The 26,726-nt window shown below is 43.6% G+C and overlaps 2 protein-coding genes across 3 annotated transcripts in view; both read left to right on the forward strand.

Annotated features, from left to right (window-relative positions):
• Nucleotides 1-6,686: 6,686 nt before the first annotated feature.
• On the forward strand, nucleotides 6,687-13,910 carry FBXL8 (F-box and leucine rich repeat protein 8). Of its 2 annotated transcripts, none has more exons than XM_043495408.1 (3): nucleotides 6,687-6,731; nucleotides 10,807-11,037; nucleotides 12,906-13,910. In XM_043495408.1, the coding sequence occupies exons 2-3, from the start codon at nucleotides 10,874-10,876 to the stop codon at nucleotides 13,879-13,881; spliced, it is 1,140 nt and encodes a 379-aa protein (XP_043351343.1). In that variant the 5' UTR covers nucleotides 6,687-6,731; nucleotides 10,807-10,873; the 3' UTR covers nucleotides 13,882-13,910. The 2 variants fall into 2 exon arrangements, with proteins under 2 accessions (XP_043351343.1, XP_043351344.1); XM_043495409.1 differs by lacking the exon at nucleotides 6,687-6,731 and adding an exon at nucleotides 7,693-8,130.
• Nucleotides 13,911-15,498: 1,588 nt separating this feature from the next.
• Nucleotides 15,499-26,726, forward strand: part of HSF4 (heat shock transcription factor 4) — a 34,585-nt gene continuing 23,357 nt past the window's right edge. The window contains exons 1-5 of the mRNA XM_043495410.1: nucleotides 15,499-16,258; nucleotides 19,410-19,518; nucleotides 22,759-22,886; nucleotides 23,430-23,554; nucleotides 25,996-26,071. Of these exons, the coding sequence (XP_043351345.1) occupies nucleotides 16,136-16,258; nucleotides 19,410-19,518; nucleotides 22,759-22,886; nucleotides 23,430-23,554; nucleotides 25,996-26,071 (561 nt within the window). The 5' untranslated portion in view covers nucleotides 15,499-16,135. The remainder of the gene's footprint in view (nucleotides 16,259-19,409; nucleotides 19,519-22,758; nucleotides 22,887-23,429; nucleotides 23,555-25,995; nucleotides 26,072-26,726) is intronic.

Here is a 26,726-nt window from a genome sequence, read left to right on the forward strand (position 1 = left end):
TTGATGCTGACCCCTTAATTTTGTTTTAGTTTTTCATGAGTTTTTTTTTTTTAAATCCTCCCCCAGATTTTGTATTAAACTGGTTATTGACATTTTTCATTTGCTCAAAACTTGATTTTTGGTCAATTGAAGATTTTGTAATGCTGTTTTGGGGAAAATATTGAAAAAAGCGCACATCTATGTTTAATGCATCCAATGCATCCGATGAAGTGAGCTGTAGCTCACGAAAGCTTATGCTCTAATAAATCTGTTAGTCTCTAAGGTGCCACAAGTACTCCTTTTCTTTTTACCTATGTTTAATGACATTTTTCACTAAAAAGTGGTTTGTCAACAAAAAAATTAATTTAACAAAAAAGCAGAATTGCTCTATTTCTTTGGGTGAGTGTAATGTTATCTAATTAAAACATGACCATGCAAATCATTGTTGCTACTACTATACTTGCTATACTGTTATATAGTTGCAACAAATCTTATACAAAGTGTGATCCATGGCCAGAAAGGGTTAAGCATCCTGCAGGATAAATGACCCAGATTCAATCTTTAAAAACATGTTATAAAAGTATATAAATGGTAGTTAGGGCCATTCCATGCTAGATAGGCTAGAACTTTGAAATGCAAACTTGTATTAGAGGTGATACCAATTTTATGTGTTTACTTATATCATGTAAACAGACAGATTCGGAGATCAAAAAGGAATATTAACATTTAGATGAATCTTGGGTGAAATAATGTCATTGTCTATATGTCTCTTTAAAGTTTGTGATAGACTGCCTAATGGATAAATTTCCGTATGTTAATCTGTGCAGCTAATTACCGGTGATGCTTAGGAAATAGGTCTACTTCAAAATCTCCATAATTGCCTATTGTTCGCCTGAGGACTTCGAGCTGACAAAGAAGACCTGAAACTGCGTAAGAATGTCTAGGGTCCTGATTCTTTTTATCTCAGATCTGCTTGATGCTTCATGCAGGGGAAACTTAAACCCAAGATTGAGATCTCTAGTCCTAATCTGGAATCACCCTGACTATGAACATTGAACTATAACTATTTCTGAAAGAACTCTTTGCAACTACAAAGCTCACCATCTCTTCTATTAATCTAATCTCAAGAACTGTATTCATGTTTGTATGTATATGGATCTTTTAACCAATACTCTCTCTCTTTTCCTTTTTAATACATTTTAGTTTAGTTAATGAGAATTGGCTGTAAGCATGTATTTGGGTAAGATCTGGAGTATTCATTAACCTTGGAGGTAATGTGTCCGATCCTTTAGAATTGGTAGAACTTTTTTATATGATGAATAAGATTTTCAGTAATTCTCACCATATTTGACTTGGGTGTCTGGATGGAGGCCTACGGCTGGGTTACTTTAAGGGAACTGTTGTTGGCTTCTGGGTAACCAGTGACGTATTATAGAAGCTGTTTTGTGCTGGCTTGGTAAATCAAAGTATTGGAATATCCACCAGTTTTGGGGATTGTCTTCCCCATTCTTTGCAATTCACCCTAATTGAGTGACCTCAGTTGGCTCCCCTGGGACTCCGGTCACAGTGGGATAGGAGTGCACATGGGATTCAGGAGAGAATCCTGTAATCTCTCTCTCTGTATACAGTTGTTTTAAGTAGTCCCCTCTTTCTTCTCCCCCCACGCACACACATTGGAGCACTAAGGAACGAGGCAGCAGAAGATGGGTGTTGAGCACCTGATGGATTGTTCTCTATGTCATGATAGAGGAGCTTCGTTGGCCTCTTCATTAGAAGGTAAGGCTGTAGGGTTGATGTAGTGCCAACACCATGATTCAAAAATCGAGAGACCAGCCCAAAAAATCAGGAGTGGCTTAAAAATCATGAGATTTTTTTTTAAAAAATACATGTTGAGTTATTTGCTTGCTGGTTGTTGGGCTTTTCCCTAAACTCATGAGGGCAAGTAGCTTCCTCTCCTTTTCGCATGGAACCTGAGATTCTGATGTCGTCATATAACCTCAGCAGCTGGGTCTTTGCTTTCAGAGCAGCACCAAATACCTCAAGACACAGAATAAAATCATGAGTTGGCAGTGCTTGATTTATAACGAAAGAGTTTAGGGGTCTATGACAGGAGACGGTGGGTGAGGTTCTGTGGCCTACAATGTGCAGGAGGTCAGATGAGGTGATCATGATGATCCCTTCTGGCCTTAAGTCTATGAGTCTATATGAGAACTCCAGCCTGAGACAATGAGAGGATACGAGAGGGTAGTTTGCTAAGGAGGGGCTACATTCTTTTTGCCTTACTAGGCTCTGAATCCTGTAAGGCATGGAGCACCTCTTGCAAAGTGCCTTCAGCTCCTATTGCCTGGTGGCCTGAATGGGAGCAGAGCGGGCTTAGTACCTTGCAAGACCCGGCCCCCGACTAGTCCAGCCTTCGGGTGCTTGTGTGATAAGGGCAGCAGTTTCTGGCCAGTGGGTTGGCTTTTGCAGAGAACTCGCTCCTGTAGGAATAAGACTGTTAGTACAGACTGAAAAGATGTAAGGGAACTTGGCAGGCAAGATGCTGATCATACAGTGACTGAAGCAGGAAGTTCCATTTGAATACTTTCCCTTGCCCTAGATATCATTTAAATAATGACTGCCCAAGACATCAGACGTCTAGCAGGGTTTCAGTATCTGTGAAATATCTGCTAACGGAGATGAAGATAGACTTCCCTTAACCCAGGAAGTCAGGGAAATTAACCTGGTGGCGGTCAGGAATCTCATCTTTTCTTTCTGAAAGAAGTGGGCAGCTTGCCAGATCTGTGCAGACCAGAAGCGCAGTGAAAGAGTCAGCCCAGAGACACAGCCACAGGGAAAGAGCTGTGAGACTCAGCAATCCACTTATAAAACCAGTTGCAAATGGAGGGGAGCAAAGGACCAGGAAACATTTTGGACCATCCCAAGTGACTGGAAAGCCCCGTAGTGCAAAGCCTGAGGAGCTGGTAAGAATGCACTGCTTGGGCTCCTTTTGAAGGATAGAGGATGGATAAGCTAGCAGCTGATTAAATTTGTCTGTGTAACTGACAAGGAGAAAAGCTCATGCCTGTTTACTATGGCTTTTATCTCAGGTATTTTTCCTCCCGCCCCTTTACTGAGCACCTCGCAACACCCCGTGAGGTTGGGAAGTACTGTTATCCCCATTGTACGGATGGGGAACTGAGACACAGAGAGACTTGCGTGTACATCCAGACTGCGGTCACAGCGTGTGATTGCAGCTCGAGCTGACGTACCGGAGCTCGCTTTAATCTCGCTAGTGCGAGCTTCAGCGCAAGCTCTTCAAACTCACTCAGATCCCTCCATGATACTCACAGGGCCAGCCCCGCTGCCAAGTCTGGTGCCTAAGCTAGCTTGACAAAAGCTCAGCTATGCCATCTAGCTCCAGTATGCTCAGCAACTGCCGTCTAGGCCTACCCCGAGGATATGGCTGCACTGCAGGTTAAGATGTAACTGTAGCACAGGGAGGCGTACTTTAGTCTAGTGAGTGTAGATAACAGCAGTGAAGACATGGCAGCACAGATCCTGACACGGGCCAGGAACCCCAGTCTTCAGCGCAGGTAGCTTGCGCTGAAACCCATGATGCCATATCTTCTCTGCTATTTTCCCCCTCATTAACTAGATTAAAGCTAATGGGAGTATGTGCTACAATCACACCTGAAATTGAAGTGTAGACATACCCAAGTGATTCACTTAACCGTCACATAGGAGGTTCGTGGCAAAGCCAGGAACCAAAGTTGGGTCTCCAGTGTTCCTTGCTCTGCCACAGACCTCCCGTAGATGTACCGAATCACTTATGGTACATCTACACTTCAATTTAAAGTGTGATTGTAGCACCCTAATCACAGAACAATCTGACCTCTTCCTAACTGGAGTGCTTTGCTATGTGCATGATATATAAATATGTTCATATTTCTCCTATAGAAATGTACAGCATTTATTCTAAAAGCAGTGCGCAAATTACTTACGAGCTGTCTTGAGGCTAAGTGCCTAGGAAAAGGGTTTAACTGTATGTTGATCATAAGCATGTTTTTCAAATTACCATTGTAGGAGACATTTGGTACTGTTGCTATACTGATCTGAGTTGCACTGGAACATACAACATTCAGGTGGCCTCCGAGCATTTATTCATATTGCTGAAGTGATGGCTGAATGGTTGAACTTTAGAAGTCATGTTTGCTTGTATGTAGAGCTGGTCAGAAAATGGGGGGCAGGTTCCACTGCAAATCTTGACTTTTTGGCAAAAAAAGTAAAAAAAATCCCAGAAATATTTCAGTCCTAATGAAACATACCTTCAAATAAACAACAAAAGAACTAACAGATTTCTCTGCTAAGGAAAAGGAGCCTGTAGGGAATAGCCTGCCAGACAAAAATTCTGCAAGGGAAAACTTCCTGAGCTCCTGCAAGCAGAGTCCAAACACCCCACAAGTGACCTAAGCCCTCCTATTAATCTATCCCAATTAAGCCCAAGAGGGAACCTTGTAAAAGTGAGCCCAGGTACACTCTCACCTTCTCTGGCTCATAGATGGCTCCTCTGTTGCTGTCTGATATGATGTAGCAGTCCGGTCTGATTTTTTTGTTCACATGTCTATCTTTTTAAAACCTAACTGTACTTGAAGGATAGGTGGCAACTACATTATTTAGCCTCCGATCATAGAAAGATGGTGCAAGTTCTTGTTTCAGTACTTTCTGCCCATATGGTAGGTTGGCCTGGCAGCAGCAGCAGTCTTGGTTTGGAGATTAAGACTAAACATAATCACCAGGTTTTCGAAAGGGTTAGGCCCATGGTGTGGGACGTTGTACTAATACAAGATGAGGGGATCCCTAGTATGCCTGTATGCCTTGACTGGATTTCTTGAGACCCGCCTTCCATAGAGTAACCTCATCCCAGGAAACGCACTCCCTCTTGGCACACAAAGAGAGAATTTGGAGACACTGAATAGTAGATCCTTGCAGTTCTACAGCAGCAGCCACCTGAGTTGCTCAAAGCACTTTACAATGTAGAGCCCTGATCCTGCAAGCTACACGTGAGCACTGAGCTTCGTGTGAGGGGTGGGTAAGTATTATCATCCCTATTTCACAGATGGGGGCACTAAGCCACAACCTTGGTAAGGCCCCATCTTTCAAAAGTGGCCACCTTTTCTGGGTGCCTCAAGTTTGGATGCCCCAGTTTAGAAATCTTGGACCTGATTTTTCAAATGCTGAGCATCCTATACACCTACTGGAATTGTGGGTGCTTAGCATTTCTGAAGATCAGATCCCTAGGCATTGAAGCTGGACACCCAAACTTATAGGGCACTTCTGAAAATATGGGTCTAAATGATTTAACAGTAGTCAAACAGTGAGTGAGTATGTGTCACAGCTGGATAGAGAACCCAGGAGTTCTGTGCTTTATGCATAAGAAACTAAGACGGTTGGTGACAGGTTTCAGAGTTGTAACTGCGTTAGTCTATATCAGCAAAAACAAGGAGGAGTTCTTGTGACACCTTAGAGACTAACAAATTTATTTGGGCATAAGCTTTCGTGGGCTAAGACCCACTCCATGCATCTGATGAAGTCGGTCTTAGCCCGCAAGCTTATGCCCAAACAAATTTGTTAGTCTCTGAGGTGCCACAAGGCCTCCTTGTTGTTTTTGCTAAGACAGTTGGGTTCATGAATGAGTGCAGACTCGACTAGCCTATTGTTTCCACCTGATAAGTAAAGGTGAATTTTCAACAGGAATATTGGCAACACATGTCAAACATCAACTTTCTCTTCAGAGAGATCTGCTGAGCAGGTAAAATTCTGTGTTTAAAGACAAGATAAAAGGAGAGAAAAGAAGACAATAGTTAATGTCTGAGTTTTTAATTAGTTGATCCGTAGTTTGCCACTTCCTTTTCAGAACTAGTTATGATTTGTCTTTTTCTAATACCTTCCGTCTGATGATCTCAAAGGGCTTACCAGACACTAATTCTTTATATGGCAGCCCTGTGAAGGCAGCAATCCAGCAACACCCCAGGTCTAAAAACTGCTTGTGCAAAGTGGTGTGAGTTCAGATAGTCAGGGGTTAAGAGAACCAGGCAGCTCCTTGAAAAAGGAGGCCGAGATAGCAGAGCTGCAGGGGACTGATCTAGCGAGTGACTGCTGTTTTCCAGAGGGGGGAACTGAGGCACACCGCGATGACGTGCGAGACCCGGTGGGTGAGATAATATCTTCGGTTGAAAGGACAGGAGGACTTGTGGCACCTTAGAGACTAACACATTTATTTGAGCGTAAGCTTTCGTGAGCTACGGCTGCGACTACAGACGAACACGGCTGTCGCTCTGAGAGCGGTCTCCGGTTGGACCAGCTCGTGTGGGTGAAAGCGCCCCGCTTCTGCCAGCGCCACAGAGCTGCTCTTCACCCACAGGCTGGCTCCTGGCAGCTCTTTCCTTGGCCAGTGAAGTGTCGCCCAGGCCTTCAGCCCAGCCAGGGACCCCCCGACGGGGCGACTAACTGGGCTGGGAGAAAAGGAGGATTTGTGGCCCTGGGGCCAACCCGTTTATTTCCTCTCCCAGGTGCCCCCCGTTTCGTTTCGCGGCTCCAGGCCGCCCGCCGGGCCGGGCTGGGCTGAGCCGCGCCGCGGGTGGGCGGGGAAGTGCCGGGCGGAGGCCGGGCACGCCGAGGGGAGGGGAGTTTCCCTTCCGACGCGGGCCGGCCTCGCTCCACCCGGGCCCCGGCCGAGGCGGCGGCGGGGAAGAACAGCGGCCCTCGGACGGGTAGGCCGGGCCCGGCCCGGCGGAGGGACTCCAGCCAGGGTCTCCCTTTGCAGCGGGGGGAGAGTTTCGCAGCTCGGCGCCCCTCTGGGCAGATGCCTTGACCCCCCCGCCGCCCCTGGAGGGGGTGGACTCAAGGCGGCTGCGGGGTGCCGCCGTTCTCCCTCTCGCGCGCGCTCCGCCGAGCGCTCGTGCTGCCCGGCTTTCCCCGGGGGCTGGGCCAGGCGCTTTGGCTTCTCTTACCCACCCCGCGGGGGGGGGGGGGGCAGCAGCTGTGGCGGCTGCTCAGCCCGGGGGGGGGGGATGAGCCCAGCCTGGGGGGGGAGGGCTAGCGGCTCTCCGCAGCCAAGGCCCCTCAACCAGGCCGAGCCTTCCTGAGAGCAGACGGGAGCGGAGGACTGGCGGCCCCTTCGAGACCGACGCATTTATCTGAGCCGAAGCTTTCGCGGGCTGCGGCTCGCTGCGTCGGGAGTTGAGCACAGGCCGATAACGCCTGAGACTGGGCCGGACGGGCGCCAGCAGATGGCCTTGCCAACCCCGAGAGTTCAAAAGCCCTGCCTCAGCCCCCGCCCCAAAATAATGAGATTATGGGAAAATAAGGACAGGTTCCAGAGTGGCGGCCGTGTTGGTCTGTATTCGCAAAAAGCAAAGGAGGACTGGTGGCACCTTAGAGACTGACACATTTATTAGCGCATAAGCTTTCGGGAGCTACCGCTCACTTCATCGGATGCATTTGGTGGGAAAAAAAAAAGTTTTGTTTTTGTTTTTTTCCCACCAAATGCGTCCGATGAAGTGAGCGGTAGCTCCCGAAAGCTTACGCGCTAATAAATGTGTCAGTCTCTAAGGTGCCACCAGTCCTGCTTTTCTTTTTACATTTATTTGAGCGTAAGCTTTCGTGAGCTACAGCTCACTTGGTCGGATGCACCAGACCGGGCCCCGGAGCAGCTGCCGGTGAGGCGGAGGGGAAGAAGAGCCGCACTCGGACAGGCCTGCGGGGTCCTTCCCCTCCCTGCCCAGCGGAGGGACTCCAGCCGGGATGTCCCTTTGCAGCGGGGGGAGTTTAGCAACTCGAGGCCCCTATGGGAAGATGCATTGACCCCCAGCTCACGGAAGCTTATGCTCTAATAAATTTGTTAGTCTCTAAGGTGCCACAAGTCCTTTTTTTTTTTTTTTTTATAAAAATAATATAGTTGAGGTGGGGTTTTTTTCCTCTTTGGTTTCTGAGTCTCTAGGGGGCCCCTAGCTCAGGCTTTCAAGCTTTTCTGTGCCATCATGGGGGCTAGACTTTTTTTTTTTTTTTAAATGAAAACTGGGATGTTCACATGACTCCAGGAACTGGGGCTTTAAGAAAACCACCACTCATGATAAAATCACAACGGTTGTGTATAGGGGAGGCGTGATGGTGAATAGTTTAGTACTTAGGCAAGTGCTGAAATAATGAGAAAGTTTATGAAATCTGAGATAAAAGTCGGAGAGCTGAGGGTGAGCTATAGCAGGCACTGTCAGAGGTAATAAAGAAGAAATATGCAGGAAACAGGGACAGCAAGAAGGCATCTCCCAGGCAGGAAGCAGGAGCACATTGCTGGGCAGTCAGTAATGGGGTGAGAGGCAGGGCATAAGCAGATGGGAAATCTGACGAGAGTATGTCTGCTGCTGTATTGCCACCCTCAAGCATTCAAAAATCATGAGTGGCTTAAAAATTACATGATTTTTTAAAAACGAATATATATTTTGGGATCTTTCTCTGGCTTCTGGTTTTTGAACTTTTAAGACTAAAAATTTCCCTTTTTGTTCACATGAAAGCTGAATTTCTCACAAAATAATAACATGACTCCAGGAGCTGGAGCATCAAGAAAAGAACCAAATATCACAAGACTCACGATAAAATCATGAGACTTGGCAGTTCTGCTGCTGTAATCTCTAAGGGAAATAACCTGCAGATTTTAAAGACTTTAGCCTCTCATTTTAAAGTCTACCACTTCGTTGTTGAGAAAGTTGAAGAGAATCAAATAAAAACTTACAGCTGGTGATTTTATTTGTGTAGCAGTACAGTGGTGGATACAGAGTATACTCCAAACAGAATTGAGAAGTAATTTTGCAGAGATGTACGTGTGGTTTTGTGCTTTACATTTCAGTACACTTCCCATGTATTCATTCTCTTGCATCATAATTTACACGGAAGCATAATTAAAGAAAAGGTCCCGTGTTAATATGCAACACACATACATGAATGTATGGTTCGTGTGAACATCACAATAAAATTCTTATACCAATCTGCCATCTCTTATATTAGCAACTGCAGCTAATTGCTGTGGTTAAAATAACAAATTAGTTTTCATTATAACTCCTTGTTTTGCCATACTCTGGATAATTCAACTTTTGAGTTAAATTCTTCATGCTTGGCTTCTGTCCCCAAAACGAGGGTTTCCCTCCCCCCCACCCCCAAGTTTGAGGTAAATCCCTCCATCTGTTTGAATATCAGTATAGAAAATTGTTATTTTAAAATAATGCATTATATAAAGTTTATCGTGTTTAGAGCTGGTAATGAGGAGAAGAATCACATTTTTTTAAATAAGAAAAGGAGTACTTGTGGCACCTTAGAGACTAACAAATTTATTTGAGCATAAGCTTTCGTGAGCTACAGCTCACTTCATCGGATGCATTTGGTGCATTTTCACCAAATGCATCCGATGAAGTGAGCTGTAGCTCATGAAAGCTTATGCTCAAATAAATTTGTTAGTCTCTAAGGTGCTACAAGTACTCCTTTTCTTTTTGCGAATACAGACTAACACGGCTGCTACTCTGAAACCTGTCATTTTTTAAAATGTTTTACTTTTTTTCCAGAATTTTGAAATCTGGAATTCACAAAAAATTTCAACCAGCTTCTATGTTGGGTCAAAAAATGGAGTGGGTGGGGAAGGAAATTGGCCAAAGTTTGTCTAAACGTCCTTTTTTGTGTTTAAGAATATAAGTCCGGCCATATTGGGTCAGACCAATGGTCCATCTAGCCCAACATCCTGTCTTTCAATAGTGGCCAGTGCCAGATGCTTCATAGGGAATGAACAGAACAGGGCAATTCATCCAGTGATCCCTCTTCTATCATCCAGTCCCAGCTTCTGGAAGTCAGAGGCTTCACCCAGATCATGGGTTTGCATCCCTGACTATCTTAGCTAATAGCCATTGATGGACCAATCCTCCATGAACGTATCTAATTGTTTTTGGAACCCAGATATACTTTTGGCCTTTACAGCATCCCCAGGCTGTGTGTTGTGTGAAGAAGTACTTCCTTTTGTTTGTTTTAAACCTGCTGCCTATTAATTGGGTGACCCCTAGGTCTTCTGTTATGCGAAGAGGTACATAAAACTATTTCTCCGCACCGTTCCTGATTTTTAGACCTCTCTCATGTCTCCCTTTAGTCGTCTCTTTTCCAAGCTGAACAGCCCGAGATCTCTTTAATTGCTCCTCATCTGGAAGCCATTCCATCCCCCTCATCATTTTTGTTGCCCTTCTCTGTACCTTTTCCAATTCCAATATATCTTTTTTGAGATGGGATGACCAGAACTGCAAGCAGTGTTCAAGGTGTGGGAGTACCCTGGATTTATAAAGTGGCATTATGATATTTGCTATCTTATCTATCCCTTTCCTAGTGGTTCTTAACATTCTGTTAGATTTTTTTGACTGCTGTTGCACACTGAGTGGAAGTTTTCAGAGAACTATCCACAATGTCTCCCAAAATCTCTTTCTTGAGTGGTAACAGCTAATTTAGAATCCATCATTTTGTATGTATAGTTGTGGTTATGTTTTCCAACGTGCATTGCTTTCCATTTATCAGCTCTGAATTTCATCTGCCATTTTGTTTCCCAGTCACCCAGTTTTGTGAGATCCCTTTGTAACTCTTCACAGTTTGCTTTGGACTTAACTCTCTTGAGTAATTTTGTATCATCTGAAAACTTTGCCACCTCACTGTTTTTGTTTTGTTTTACAAATGTCAAAATTATGGTGAAATTTTCAAAATGTAAGAAAAAATTCTGACCTGCTGTAATAGGTTGGGTTGATGTGTTTCCTTTTTCTGCAACAGGGAGTCTAGGGAATTATTTGCAGTCTGGAAGGTGGGTCTCGGTGCAGCAGCCTGTTGGGTCAGAAAGATGCCTGCTCCAACATCAGAATTTTGGAACTATGTCCCGGAAGAAATCCTCGTCCATATATTTTACTACCTGTCTTTCCGAGATAGATACACAGCCTTCCAAGTGTGCAAACATTGGGCCGCAGCTGTTTCCACTAGCTCCGTGTGGCATTTCACAGAGATCAGGTGAGAGGAGGTAGTTTCTACTGTTCGTAGGTGTCTGTGCAGTCAAGCATACAGCATCTCATATAAATCTCGCAGTACAACTTATTTATCTTAAAGTAGTGTTCTTCATTCAAAAATTGCATTGCTGATTACAGCCTATAGATGTGAGTATTTATAAACCATTGGAACGACTTACCAACGGTGGTGGTGGATTCTCTAGCGCTAGCAATTTTAAAATCAAGATTGAATGTTTTCCTAAAAGATCTCCTCTATTTCAATTAGGAATTAATACAGGGAAGTCTGATGGCCTGTGTTATACAGATCAGACTAGATCAGTGGTTCTCAACCTGGGGTACATGGGGCAAGCAAAGGTCTTACAAGGGGTGCATCAACTCATCTAGATATTTGCCTAGTTTTACAACAGGCTACATAAAAAGCACTAGCAAAGTCAATACAAACTAAAATTTCATACAGACAATGACTTGTTACATAGGTGCTGGAACTAGTGGTATTGGGGGTGCTATCGCACTCCCTCACTTGAAGTAGTTTCCATTGTATACTGGGTTTACAGTTTGGTTTAATGGCTCTCAGCATCCCTACTGTACAAATTGTTCCAGCGCCCCTGCTTGTTTATACTGCTCTATATACTGCATGTTGAAATGTAAGTACAATATTTATATTTCAATTAATTTATTTTATAATCATATGGTAAAAATGAGAGAGTCAGCAGTTTTTCAGTAAAAGTGGCTGTGACACTTGTATTTTTATGTCTGACTTTGTAAGCAAGTAGTTTTGAAGTGAGGTGTAACTTGGGGGTATGCAAGAGAAATCAGACTCCTGAAAGGGAAACAGTAGTCTAGAAAGTTTGAGAGCCACTAGATTAGATGATCACAATGGTGCCTTCTGGCTTTATAATCTATGAAACTATGTAAGTAACAGTACCTCCTACATGTAGCGGTTGTGTATGTGGTAGAGAAAATAGGGTTAGATTGTTGTTGTTTTTTAAAGAAAGCATTAAGAATCATAAATCAAGGAAAGGGATAAGTCATGACATTAGATGTGCTTTGAAAAGTGTCAAGGAGATACCATCATCCTAATCATCACCTAGCTTTGATGTAGCGCTTTTTGTCCGTGGATCTCATGGCATTTACAAAGGTGGCCAGTGTCGTTATTCCCACTTTAAAGAGTGGGAAACACAAGCCCAGAAAGGGGAAGATACTTGCCCCGGGTCACACAGCAGGAAGAGCTGGGAATAGCCCCCAGGTCTCCTGAATTCCACTCCTATGCTCTATAACACTAGGCCACATTCAGGTGCAAAGAGAAAGCTTCAGCCAAGGTCACTGGAATGATTATCATGGTGTTGTTGAAGCTGGTGATCTGAGCTCTAGTGTATGAGATGGAGTGAAAAGGGAGTTTGAACGTAAGCTCCATGGGACCGGACTCACCTCAGTCTGTACATAGTGACCAAGTCCCGTAACTAACTGTATTGTTGTTCTCTATTTATTATTTGTATTACAATAGCACCTAGTGGACCAGCCAGAGATTGGGGCTCTGTTGTGCCATACACACACAGTGAGACAGAGTCCATCCTAAATATCTTATTATCTAAATAGACAAGACCAATAAAGGTTGAGAGGAGAAACAGAGGCATAGAGCATGGAAGTCACTTGTCCAGCATCACACAGCAAGTCAGTGGCTGGCTTGGAGTAAAACCCAGCTCTCCTGACTTCCAGCCTGGTGCCTGATCCTCTAAACCAAGTGAGAACAAATCTCTAAGGCAGTGGAGAAGATAAATAATAAGTAAATAATAGTGATCCAAAGTATAGACATTGTGCTCACTTGTTGCAGCTCCAGCAAAACAGCTAACTGTGTTTATAATGCTCTTCCAGTTGTGATTCGGAGAACGAGGAGGGCATGCTGCAGAGTTTACACCAGTTCCTGAGCCAGATCAAACACCTGAGGATTGTGTTTGATCAGTCCAAGGAAATAAATCGGAAGAACGTCACCCACATTCTAGACATGTTGGCCAGGCAGAACTACAAGCTGCAGAAGCTATGCATCATGTGCAAAGGGGAGAACCCTTATTTCTACTCCGGCCAGGACATCTTGCAGAGCATACGAAATATATGCCAGAGAGAAAACCAAATAGACCTTCAGCATATTGATTTCCGGAGAATGCCGTTCACCCTGGATGATGGGCTTGTTGGACTCATTGCTGCCAGCAGCCCAAACCTGCATAGCTTGTTCATCAACAATCGCACTCTGGTTTGTAACGTGAAGCCAGAAACCATCCGAGAGGTTCTGACTGTATGTCCTAAGTTGTCTACCTTGGGAGTCTACTATGCCAGCCTGTCTAACGATGTGTTTGCAGAATTGATCAAGCCAGAGAGAGGGGCATTCACACGCTTAGATATTTTTTGTGAGCGCTTGGACAAATATATTCCAGTCATCTCTGAAGAGCTTTGGGCTGCTGTGATCCAGAAGCATCCTCAACTCTGCGTAGACCTGGAGTTTGATCACACAGTCCCTGCCTGGAAGATACCACGAATCCTAAAGCCCAATATACCCGTGGGTACTTTACAACTGAATACTTTTACGTATATGGTGAACCAGGTTAGGTTTGTCACAAGCAGTTACAGCAGGACCTTAAACAGGCTGGTGCTCCACACAACCCCCTCGGATGATTTGAACTCCTCGCTAATAGACCTGGCAAGGAAGTGTGTCAGTCTAACAGAGATTCATTGTTACTGTGTGGTTAGTCAGGAAGTGGTAGATAGCTTCCTTGTACACTGCCTCAGTCTGAAACGATACACTCTCAAGATTACCAAAGAACGTCACCCCTGGAAACCGACAGTAGTTCAGTGATGTACCTGTTTGACTAGAAGCCAGTTTGGGAAAAAAGTGGATACAAAGATTCCAAGTGAATGGAGTTTGAAATTTTAGGGTAATGCCTCAAAAACCACATCCCATACTACGTCGTCGTCGTCATTAGGAATCCCTCAAAGTCGAGGATGATTGTCTTTTCATGGATTGTCTATTTCAAATTATCTGTGGATCCGCTGATGGCTGATAAGGCCTGTTCTGGAGCCGCAGACTCTGCCACATGACTGACGTGTTTTCGAGCAGGGTGGGTGAACCTGGGGTATTGGTTCGGGCTGTCGCATGCTTTTTCTGTTACTTCCATATTACTTACGCACTCGCATTCAGACACACAAAGGAACTTTCTCCCTCCAACCCCAGCCCAGCTGCAGTAGAAAGCACAATTTCTCTCGCTTTGCTGTAGAAACGGAGCATTTAGACTTAAAGATGATCTGCAAAGGGTTTTAAAAGAAAGGGGCTAGTGCTTTTTTTTGTTTGTTTGTTACTTTATTACATATAAAGAAAGCATGATATTTATGGGGGTCCCCCCCCCGGTTTTTCAATTCGCTTAGAAATATCAGGAATGTCATGTTTGTTCTTTTTGGGTTTTTCTGGAGGACCTCAGAGATGATGATGATTGATTATTTATTTATTTATCACTTACATTGTGTTAGCACCCACAGGACAACCAGGTTGGAGTCTCATTGTATTAGGTGCTGTATAACACCTTAAATGAAGGGGTGAGGATGCTGAATCATTAACAAAGGCTTTATTTATCCAAAATGTTAATTAGGCATTTAAGTTAAATAGGTGCTAGCAAAAATGTACAAAAACTGAAGAGTTTTAAAGAGTGTGACTAAAAATCCATTTTCATCTTAACATCCCAATGTTCCCTGTCTCGGCTCTTGTAACAGGATTTCACTAGTTCTCCATTCAGCAAACCTCCCATCCTAGACAGGGCCTGAATTTCTAATGTAAAATTAAGGCAGGGGAAAAACCTTTCAAATAGTAACGCATATGCCTGATTGATCTTCCTGGCTGAGCATTCTTTTCCTTGCTCCAAAATGCAATTTCCAGATGATGGTTTGAGTATCTCATGCAAAGACCTCAAAAAAAAAACATTCCTGAGCTAACTGTGCCTTCATTACCTTTGGAAAAGCACTAATGCTAATGACACTCATGTCCTCCTCATTCTCTTCACAAGGGAGCTTTCACCCTCTAGGGAGTGATAGTTACTTCTCACTTCAACAAAATGTCCCACAATCCCACTTCTATGTGAGCTGGTGTGTGTGTGTGTGTGTGTTTGTATTTATCAGTCGAATGTGTCAGAGATCCCTGGTACATAGTAGAGAGAGATTTTTAAAGCTTGATTTGGTTTGAAATGATCCTGGGCTCTGATTACATTGTCATCAAGTGCCCAGGAAACAACATGTAGTGGACTGTGTTAACACAACAAATAAAGGGTGAGACTGTGGTGCTTTTACTTACCCAAGTGAGCAACAAGTCATGTCCCATGGAAGCCAATGAGAGTACTTGTGTGAGTAAGTGCTCACCAACATGAATAAGGGCTTCAGAGTCTGGACCAAATGAATCCAGCTGCTCATAATTAGCAGTGGGTGAAACCCCTGGAATAATAATAAAGCAGATTGTGGCATCTGGGGCCTATCTATTTTCGTCATCTATTTTCACCCAAACCAGAGCTGTTTATCCAAAGCTCGCTGAACTCTAGGATTCAGGTAGTGTGGGACTCCGCTTTGGTTTTTCCCAGCCTGACTAAGGTTTGGCACACTAAAAACCAGCCTTGATTTTGCCCATCTCTGGCTGCCAACGTTCAGAACAAGGAGTCTCCTAACTAACGTTTAAACTCAGTACCTTCACAATCCGGTGTCGCTGCTTCCTGGCATCCTAGAAACATGCCAGCCAGGTGTTTTCTTAATTCATTCCAGTGATTTGCTAGCCTCCCAGCCAAGGTGTAGAGTGTGTGTTCTCTTTGCATGACGCTGCATGTTTATTCACAGCATTGTGCGATCGGCTGCAGTGCACTTTAATTCTGTGCATTGTTCTCTGGGGCTGGTGATGCCGTTGCATTGTGCTGAGTTTTTAAGAGTGCGAACAGCACTGCTGATGTGACTCAGTGGGGGCCTACTCTCAGCTGGACCTGGATGAAACTAAATGGTTCAGTCTCCCTGTGACCCACATGCATGGTGAGACAGGAATATTGAAAGAGATGGAGTTAGTATAACTAAAACATTGAAAAGCTATGCAAGATTCACCCAGTTCCCTGGCAATGGATGGATACTCCAGTAATGTGCCAGCATTCCTGACTAAACTGTGGACGTTGGTGGAAGATCCTGAAACAAACCATCTAATTTGCTGGAGCACTGTAAGTACAGCTAATACCGGAGGTCACGTAAACCGCACGTGTTAGCAGGACAAAAACAAGTCCAAAGTATCTAAAAGATGATATTCTGTAGCATTTATCTAGCACTTTACATTTTCAAAGTACCTTGCCAGCATTGGCTGGTTAACTAAAAAAGACCGAATGTTCTTTAGAGAGACTTTTATAGATACACATTTGTGTTAAAGAGGCCAAGATTTTCCAAGTGACTAATAACTTGGGGGGGGGGCATCTCAAGTTGGGCCCCCAAATCACTAATCATTTTTACTAAGCACTTGAACTAGTATGTATGGTGGACAAGGTGACATGCATATCTATTGGCAGTTTGTCTATTTTTATTTTTAAGAGGTTTGTTTTTATTTTTGTGATGTTTCTTACTGTTTATCATTTGTGGCTTTGAAACGCTAAGTTCAATTAAAGGACTAACATTGTTTGACTCTATAGCATTTTGAAATCCTATTGTGCACTTGACTTTATTAACAGTTGTTACAAATAGACATGATTTATTTTTCAGCAGAGAATTATCCAAGATGATGTATTTATAAACTCACTTTCCACAAAAGGAACTATAATTAAAGCAGACTTTAAAAAAAAAATATTTTGATGCCAGCCTCTTTGTCATGTTTTTAGCTACTGGAACATTGTTCAGCACAGTTTTCATTCAGACTGCCTGGGATGGGATGTAAGTTGCATTTCTGTCTCTAAACAGAAAGTGAGGGATAGCTCAGTGGTTTGAGCATTGGCCTCCTAAACCCAGGGTTGTGAGCTCAACTCTTGAGGGGGCCATTTAGTCATGTGGGGCAAAAAAATTGGGGATTGGTTCTGCTTTGGGCAGGGGGCTGGACTAGATGACCTCCTGAGGTCTCTTCCAACCCTGACATTCTATGACAATCTCCCTTCAAAGCCTATTGCAGAGCTTAACTACCCAGATAGTTAGAAAGTTTTTCTTAATATCTAACCTAAATTTCCTTTGCTGCAGATTAAGCCCATTGCTTTTTGTCCTACCTTCAGTGGACATGGTGAGCAATTGATCCCCATCCTCTTTATGACAGCCATTAACATAGTTAAAGACTTATCAAATTCCTCCCCTCCCACCACCAGTCTTCTCAAGACTAAACATACCCGGTTTTTTTAACCTTTCCTCATAGTTCAGGTTTTCTAAAACTTTTATCATTTTTGTTGCTCTCCTCTAGGCTGCAGTTTGTCCACATCTTTCCTAAAGTGTGGCACCCAGAATTGGACACAGTACTCCAGCTGAGGCGTTACCAGTCCTGAATAGAGTGGGACAATTATCTCCTCTGTCTTACATGTGACATTCCTGATAATACACCCCAGAATGATATTTGCCTTTTTTTCAGCTGCATCACATTGCAGATTCATCTTTGATGTGTGATCCACTGTAACCCCCAGATCCTTTCCAGCACTACTACTGCCCAGCCAGTGAGTCCCCATTTTCTAGCTGTGCATTTGATTTTTCTTTCCTAAGTGTAGTACTTTGCATTTGTCTTTAATCTTGTTGATTTCAGACCAATTCTCCAATTTGTAAAGGTCAGTTTGAATTCTAATTGAATTTCTGTCTTCCAAAGTGCTTGCAACCCCTCTCCCACAAATTTTAGAAGCATACTCTCCACTCCATTGTCCAAGTCATTATTGAATATTACTGGACCTAGGAAAGACCCCTATAGAACCCAATTAGATACATCTCCCTATTTTGGTAGCAAAGCATTGATAACTATTCTTTGAGTATGGTGTTTCAACCAGTTACGCACCCACCGTATTGTAATTTCATCTCATTTCATTTCCCTAGTTTGCATATGGGATTGTCACGTGCGACTGTGTCAAATGCCTTACTGAAATCAATATATATCCTGTCCACTGCTTCCCTGCATCCATTAGGCCAGTAACCCCGTCAAAAAAGGAAATTAGGTTGGTTTTGCATGATTTTTTTTCTTGACAAATCCATGCTGTCCATTCTTTATTATCCTCTAAGTGCTTACCAATTGATTGATTAATTGTTTGTTCCAGTGTCCTTCCAGGTATTGAAGTTAGGCTGACTGGTCTATAACTCCCTGGGTCCTCTTTGTTTTCCTTTTTAAAGATAGGCAGTATGTTGTCTTTCTCCAGTCCTCTTGCCCCTCACCAATCCTCCATTAGTTCTTGAAAATAATCTCTAACGGTTCTGAGATCTCTTCAGCTAGTCCCTTCAATGCCCTAGGATGAATTTCATCTGGCCCTGCTGACTTGCATATATCCAATTTACCAAAATATTCTTTAATCTGATGAAGCCATGTTGGCCTCTTACTATTCTTCCTATCTTTCCTTTGCATGGGATAGTTTGCTGTTGCACCTTTAATATTCTCTTTGAAAAACTCCCAGCTCTCCTGAACTCCTTTTTTCCACTAGATTTTTTTTTTCCAGGGGACCTTACCTACCAGCTCTCTGACTTTGTTTAAGTCTGCCTTTTGGAAATCTATTGTCCCTATTCTGCTGTTCCTTTCCTAAAAATCATGACATTTGTCATTTCATGGTCACTTTCACCTAAGCTGTCTTCAACCTTCTGATTTGCAACCAGTTCCTCTGTGAGTCTGAATGAAGTCTAAAATGGCTGTCACCCTGGTTACTTCCTCCACCTTCTCAGCTTTGTGTCCCAACATGCATGGCTTTGCCATACTCATGTCTGCACAGAAAGGAAGCCTTGAAGTCGAAGTCCCATGGAAGCAATCTGTCTAGGTATAACTACCGTGCAGTTATAATATATAAGTTTTCCTCAGTCCATCTCAAGGCACCTTAGAAAGGAAGTCCATATCATTATCTCCATTTTGCAGTTGGGGAAACTGAGGCACAGAGCAGGGAAGTGACTTGCCCGAGGTCACCCTGCAAGCCAGTGGTAGAGCCCAGAATAGAGCCCAGGTTTCCTGAGTTCAGTATCCTATCCACTAGATCACACTACTACCCCATACTCGCCACCATTGCATCTCAACCCCATTGTATCTGATCACCTTATTACACCTTGACAGTCATGTCTCTAACTAATTAACTCCATCTGTCCACCTCCCATTTCATTGGCTCGCACATGCCTCTGGGGATTCCAGAATTACCGTGTGAATTTTTTATTTTCTTCCTATCTTCTCTGCAGAATGGCACCAGCTTCCATGTTTTTGATCAAGGTCAGTTTGCCAAGGAGGTGCTGCCTAAATATTTCAAACACAACAACATGGCCAGCTTCGTCCGGCAGCTGAACATGTGTAAGTAAAACTCCAATGCCTGAGTGCACTATAATGGAGACATCATCTGGGAAAGAAGGGAATAAAATAAGCATAAGAATAATAGATACATTTAAGTATAAGAGCCAAGACCCAGATATGACTCCGTGTTCCACACAGGCTCAAAGTGAAGGATACAAGAAAACTGAAATGGATTAAATTCTTTTTCTTAAATAATTTTGCCTTACCCTTAATATTAAGGTTTAGCATTTCTGCACCAACTAACGTACAATAATATAAATGAGATAAAGCCAACTGTGTGTTGCCTGAATTATGTGTCTAAATGAAGGCCTTCCCTTGTAAAGACAGAAGGCTGTGCCCTATGGATAAATTGTTATAGAAGGCTGCAGATTGATTAAAGGCTTCTGATGAATTCATAGGTCATGAGAAAGGCTTGTTACCGGAACGCAGGGGTGAGATTTCCTTGTGGTGTATTTATATTAGAGTACACAGATTACTTTAAATTATACGTTGTAAATTCCATTCCAAAGTTTTCGGCTTATATTCAGTCTGATGACTCATCATTTGTCATTTGCTTTATATAACACGTTACATCAGAATTTTCAGAAACCCTATTGGACATTCTTGCCCTGTAGCAGAATCTTAAAAGCACGATCTTCACCCGTGCCCAGGGTTTGGTTGTGCTGAGGACAGTTCTCTTCCGTCATTAGTAGGAGGTCATTTTTGTTAGAAAACCAGTTTTTATTTGCCCCTTGACTGGTCACTTAATACACTTTTCCCTATGTTATATAGCATATTATGGCATAGCTTATAGTTCAGGCCAATATCAAAGAGTCCCAGGTATGGTTTAGATAAGTGAACACAAGCACCCAAGGGAAAGATTTCCAGAGGCACAAAGGGCAGTGAGGTGCCCAACTCTTGCTGAAAGTCAATGGCACCTACCTGATTTTTACCTTTGAAAATCTCCTACTAAATTTCTGTAGTCAAAAAATCAGAGTGGAGATTTTGTAAGAACTGGTCTAGCCCTTCCTAGTATTTTCTTACTTCCAGGCCTGCCAAAACTATAAAGAACAGCAGTTCCTGGGGGAAAAAGAAAAACAGATTTGAAGATTTATTGAGTATTTTTCACTATGGCAGGTAAACTATTGTTATCAGCTGGGTGACACCTTGTCATGGGATTGAGACTCTCTAGTGTGAACTCACCCTATAGTTAACACAATTGTAAGCATAAGCCCGACCTAAGTCAAAAGGAGTGCATCAATCTGTCCAGGAGTTTGCTGAATATCATTTTGGGGAAGGGTATGTGCAGTGCTTAATTTGCAATGAAAGAGGTACCGGGGCTCAAGCAATTAGGTGCCGGGGCTCAAGCAATTTTTTTACTTTCATAACTGATGCAGCAAGCCCAGAGGCACCAGGGCTATGAACTGCCAAGCGTAGAGGTGCCAGGGCTCAGCGGGGCTGGGGAAGGTCAGAGCCAGCCCTGGCCCACCCTGTACCAGCAAGTGCCTCTTTCCCCCTCCCCGGGGTAACAGCGGCAGCTGGGGGCTCTGGCAGTGGTTTAAAGAGCCCTGGGCGGTAGCGGCGGCCGGAGCCCTGGGCCCTTTAAATCATCCCCGGAGCCCCGCTGCCGCTTCCTCAGGGCTCCGGCAACAGGGCTCCAGGGATGGGGCTCCAGCCGCCACTACAGCCCCGGGCCCTTTAAATTGTCCCCGGAGCCTGCCAGAGCCCTGGGGAGGTGGCGGCGGGACTCCGGGAATGATTTAAAGGGGCCGGGGCTCAGCCATCGCTACTGCCCTGGGCCCTGTAAATCGCCACCCCAAGGCTCCAACAGCGGGGCTCTGGCAGCAATTTAAAGGGCCAGAGGCTCCAGCTGCTGCTGGGAGCCGCAGGTCCTTTAAATTGCGCCTTGGGAAGCCGATCCACCCTGGTACGGCACACCGGCTCTTGCCGGTACGCCGTACTGAGGTGTACCAGCTTACTTTCACCTCTGGGTATATGGCAGGGGGAGGGGGAAGTGATGGAAGGCAGAAAACGAAGAAACTGAGAACCAACGAAAAGACAGAGAGAGAGAGAGAGGGGTCCAGAAGGACCAGCTGAGAGCTGACCCGAAAGAAACCTGGAGAGAGGTTTATGGGTCTGGGGTGCAGGCTGAAAAGGGTGCTCTTGGTACTGTGAGCAAAAGAAGCTGTTTCCTGCCATTTGATTCCTGCTGCATTCAGAGACACGGGACTTTGCAAATTCTGTGTAAATAAACTGCACCAGAGAAATACCTGCTTATCTCCAATTTCATCTTCCAGCTGGGAACACTCACAAGGCCCCAAGCAGTTACTAGCTGCTAGGGGCAACGCTATCACTTGCTGTCTTTGTTTTTAATGCATCGGAAAGGTATTAATATTTTGAAGCACCGGTTGAAGTTCCACAGCATTTCACATGTCCCATTCCTAAAAATCCTCAAGCAACTACAGAACATGTGATCTGTGTCGTGAGTGTTTTTTGGGTAATAAAATATCCCAGTAGTAGGTGCTGGATTTAGGGGGTGAAATTCACCCCTGTGAGGAGGCCAGCACAACACCTAGGCACTGTGTATGTCCTATTTTGAGGTCTTAAATAGAATGTAAGAGGTGCTTTGCCCTTGTGCTGGCCCTCTGCCTGGTGATGAACTCCAGCCTTAATTACATTTTTATTTTTCACACAAGCTTTACAAAGTAAAGGTGGGCTGCAGATGTTTGCATGAGGATTAGAAATGGCTCTTTCGACTGCAGGCTAGCAGTTTAAACTCAGCCTAGGTTAAAAAATTGTTTCTATCCAAGATCCATTCAGTAGTCCACGTGGAATGAGTGCTAATGGGCAAGTTGGTAACAAACAAGGGCCACCATCATTACAACTGGCACTAATTAGCAGCCCCATTCAGCATAGAGGTGCCGGGTTGAATTGATTGTAGAGACTGTACTACCATCTCAGCATCAGGTGCCTCCTGTTTGGGGTTTGAGGTATATTTGTCCAAACAAATTACTGTTTCGGGCCCATCTCTGTGACTGGCATATTAAGGACCATGTGAGCTAACCAGTGAAGGGTTTGCTCCTTGCAGCATATTTACAATATCTAGGACAACACTCAGGCAGAAATTAGGAGCAGGGAAAGGGAAACTACATTTGAAAATCAGTGGGTAAGTGCGGGGAAGTCTAATTCAAACATTGGGATTCTTTGTTCTTCCCAATCTATATGCTCTACATGGTTCTCACCAGTTCTGTTTACATTTAGATGGCTTCAGGAAAGTGGTAAATATAGAGCAGGGTGGCCTTGTCAAGCCTGAACGTGATGATACTGAGTTCCAGCATCTTTATTTCCTACAAGGCCACGAACACCTCTTGGAACACATCAGAAGGAAGGTGGGAATTGAGTGACAGCTGCACCTCCTCTCCTGGGGCACTGATGTGCGTGGGGTCTAATGGTGTCATTAGAGGAATGGGCAGGGTGATGGAAGGCTGCTAGAAAGCTTGCACCATTAGCTAACCTCACTTCCTAGAATCGCTGACATTAGGGATGTAGAAGGCCTGAGTAGATCATCTAGTTCATCTCCTTTGTGCTAGTGCTGTATTGATCCTTTAAAGTACCTTTTTGTTCAGTTCAGTTTTAAATAACTCCAGTGATGGGTCTTCCACCACAGTTACTAGGATGCTAGTCCCTAGCCTAATAGACCTCACTATTAAAGTATTTTTTATGCTCTTCAGCCTCTGTTTACTTTCCAATGCCCCTAGCTATGTTTCTTTGGGGCCACCCCGGACTCTTAAAACTGTGTCTCCTGTTCCAATATATCATCATTTAATAGCCCAGGCTGTAGCTGATATTCCTGCTTAGAAACCATTGCAAAACTCTTATCCCTGTGCATAAGATCTTGCAGTAATAAATTCTGTCTCATGTGCTCTTCTCAGGTATCTGTTGTGAAAAGTGAGGAAACGAAGATGCGCCAGGAGGATCTCAGCAGGTTGCTCTACGAAGTCCAGTTTCTGAGAAGTCAGCAGGAGAACATGGAGTGTCAAATGCAGGACATGAAGCAGTGAGTTGATCGCATGCACATTGCTCCTACGTGTCTGCTTCATGACATAGTTGCAAACCCTGGGGAGTATTTGTAAGACCTATGGATCTCTGGGAATTATATCCTGCACATCCAATACAATCTTTAAAATGACAGGTTTCAGAGTAGCAGCCATGTTAATCTGTATCCACAAAAAGAAAAGGAGTACTTGTGCCACCTTAGAGACTAACAAATTTATTAGAGCATAAGCTTTCGTGGGCTACAGCCCACTTAGAATGGAACATATAGTAAGAAGATATATATATGTGTGTGTATATATATATACACATACATACAGAGAACATGGAAGTTGCCATACAAACTGTAAGAGGCTAATTAAGATGAGCTATTATCAGCAGGAGAAAAAAACTTTTGTAGTGATAATCAAGATGGCCCATTTAAACTGTTGACAAGAAGGTGTGAGGATACTTAACTTAGGGAAATAGATTCAATATGTGTAATGAGCCAGCCACTCCCAGTCTCTATTCAAACCCAAGTTAATGGTATCTAGTTTGCATATTAATTCAAGTTCAGCAGTTTCTTGTTGGAGTTTGTTTTTGAAGCTTTTCTGTTGCAAAATTACCAGAGAGGTTGATGTGTTCTCCTACCAGTTTTTGAATGTTATGATTCCTGATGTCAGATTTGTGTCCATTTATTCTTTTGCGTAGAGACTGTCCGGTTTGGCCAATGTACATGGCAGAGGGGCATTGCTGGCACATGATAGCATATTTCACATTGGTAGATGTGCAAGTGAACGAGCCCCTGATGGCGTGGCTAATGTGATTGGGTCCTATGATGGTGTCACTTGAATAAATATGTGGACAGAGTTGGCATCGGGCTTTGTTGCAAGGATAGGTTCTTGGGTTAGTGTTTTTGTTGTGTGGTATGTGGTTGCTGGAGAGTATTTGCTTCAGGTTGGAGGGCTGTCTGTAAGCGAGGACTGGTCTGTCTCCCAAAATCTGTGAAAGTGAGGGATCATTTTTCAGGATAGATTGTAAATCTTTGATGATGTGCTGGAGAGGTTTTAGTTGGGGGCTGAAGGTGACAGCTAGTGGCGTTCTGTTATTTTCTTTGTTGGGCCTGTCCTGTAGTAGGTGACTTCTGGGTACTCTTCTGGCTCTGTCAATCTGTTTTTTCACTTCAGCAGGTGGGTATTGTAGTTTATGCTTGATAGAGATCTTGTAGGTGTTTGTCTCTGTCTGAGAGATTGGAGCAAATGCGGTTGTATCTTGAGCTTGGCTGTAGACAATGGATTGTGTGGTGTGTCCTGGATGGAAGCTGGAGGCATGTAGGTAAGTTTAGTAGTCAGTAGGTTTTCTCCTGCTGATAATAGCTCATCTTAATTAATTAGCCTCTTACAGTTTGTATGGCAACTTCCACCTTCTCTGTATGTATATGTATATCTTCTTACTGTATGTTCCATTCTGTGTATCCAATGAAGTGATCTTTAAAATGAATCCCTTCTGTGCTATAAACATTTGTTTTATGTCCAATGAAGTATTGGGTTTTGGTCTTCCTTTCCATTTTGAATTTATAAAAGGAATTTAAAAATTGCATTAAATGAATTAAAATCACATACCACATATAATGAGAAACGAACAGTCAACATGAATGGATTGCACACAGCCCACAGGCTGAAAAATTGTACCTCCAAACTGTTCCACAAATGCCTACAAATAATGGTATCAGGATACAGTCACAAATGAGTGGTGGGCAAATATTAGGGCTGTATTCACTGGGTATTTTTTCCCAATGAATTACTCGACCAGCTCTGTCTATAACTTGTCTTGTGCCAAGTTCTAAGGCACTGAGAACGATGGCTGTTCTGAGACCGCTGCACAACGAAGGTACAGAAACATCAGCTAAGGATGGAGCCTCCGTGCTGAATTCACTAGTTCTTAGTGTTAAAAAGAAGACCCTTGAGGCCAAATTTTTGAGAGAGCCTATAAAACGGCTCACATAAAACCTGTTTGCATACAAGCTATGTGTGTATGTGGACAATTTGATTTGCAGACACAATTTTAGAGGCTCCTTTGAAATATGACCCTTTAATAATAATATCTCATTGGGGTTGGGAGGGATTGAATTTACAGGAGTGCCATTTCAGTTGAAGTGGAAAGAAGTATAGTATTGCCAACCCAAACCAGTCAGAAATCACAAAGATTTTATATTCTTTTTATTTGCCTTACATTTGTTGAACCTTTTGGGGGTTGTATTTTCAAGTTTTCTCTGCAACCATGAAGGCCAACTACTTGTTTTAAATATATGTAATATGAAGGTTGAGATGCTCAGATAATCATGTCTCCAGCATCTGGGGTTTTAAGAAAAGATAAAAATCACACACAGTCGACCATAGCAGCAAACACAACGCCTGTGTGTGGGGATGTCTGTGTGTTCAGGGGATGTTTCTGTTTTCCTTTCAGACAGAATGAAGTCCTGTGGCGGGAAGTTGTATCTCTCAGGCAGAATCATTCTCAGCAACAGAAAGTGATCAATAAGGTAGTGATCAGACTAGCTCGGCTCAGATAACTGTAAAGTTGTATTGAACTGTGTTATGCAGACTGTCAGATAGATGTAGTTAAGTCTCCCTATTCCTATCCAGAGCCTACATTATATTTTGTTCAGTCTATGTCATTGTCGTGTATGTATTTGCCCTCTTTCCTAATTGCATTGCACATGGCTCCCCTGAGTGCTAATAGGAGCTCTGCGTGACAGGCAGAGAATTGTATCACCTTTGGCTATATCTGGTTTTACAGCCATGCAGCCCTGGGATAGCATTGGGGAAGCTCAGACTCAGCATCTAGTTCTGTGCCCACGTACAAAGAAGGGTAAAACCCTTAGGCAGATGAATTTGTATTGCTCCTTAGTGATCACAGTGACTTTAGGACACAATATATGTAGGGGAGTCATGGGCACCTTGAGTCTGATCCTGCTTGCATTGAAATCAGGGGCAAAGTGCTCATTGGTTTCAATGGGAGGAAGATGGATCATTTATATTTCCATTTTGTATGGAGATAGTCCTCATCAGTAATACCTTGGACTATGGGTGTCGACTACAGACTTTTGGGCTTGCCCAAATTTCTCCCTAGCTCTTTGTGCAAGTCACAGTAAAATCATCACAAAGCCTGTACATTCCCTAGATTGTGCAACCCTC

Source organism: Dermochelys coriacea, chromosome 12, assembly GCF_009764565.3.
Source record: "Dermochelys coriacea isolate rDerCor1 chromosome 12, rDerCor1.pri.v4, whole genome shotgun sequence".
NCBI lineage: Eukaryota > Metazoa > Chordata > Testudines > Dermochelyidae > Dermochelys > Dermochelys coriacea.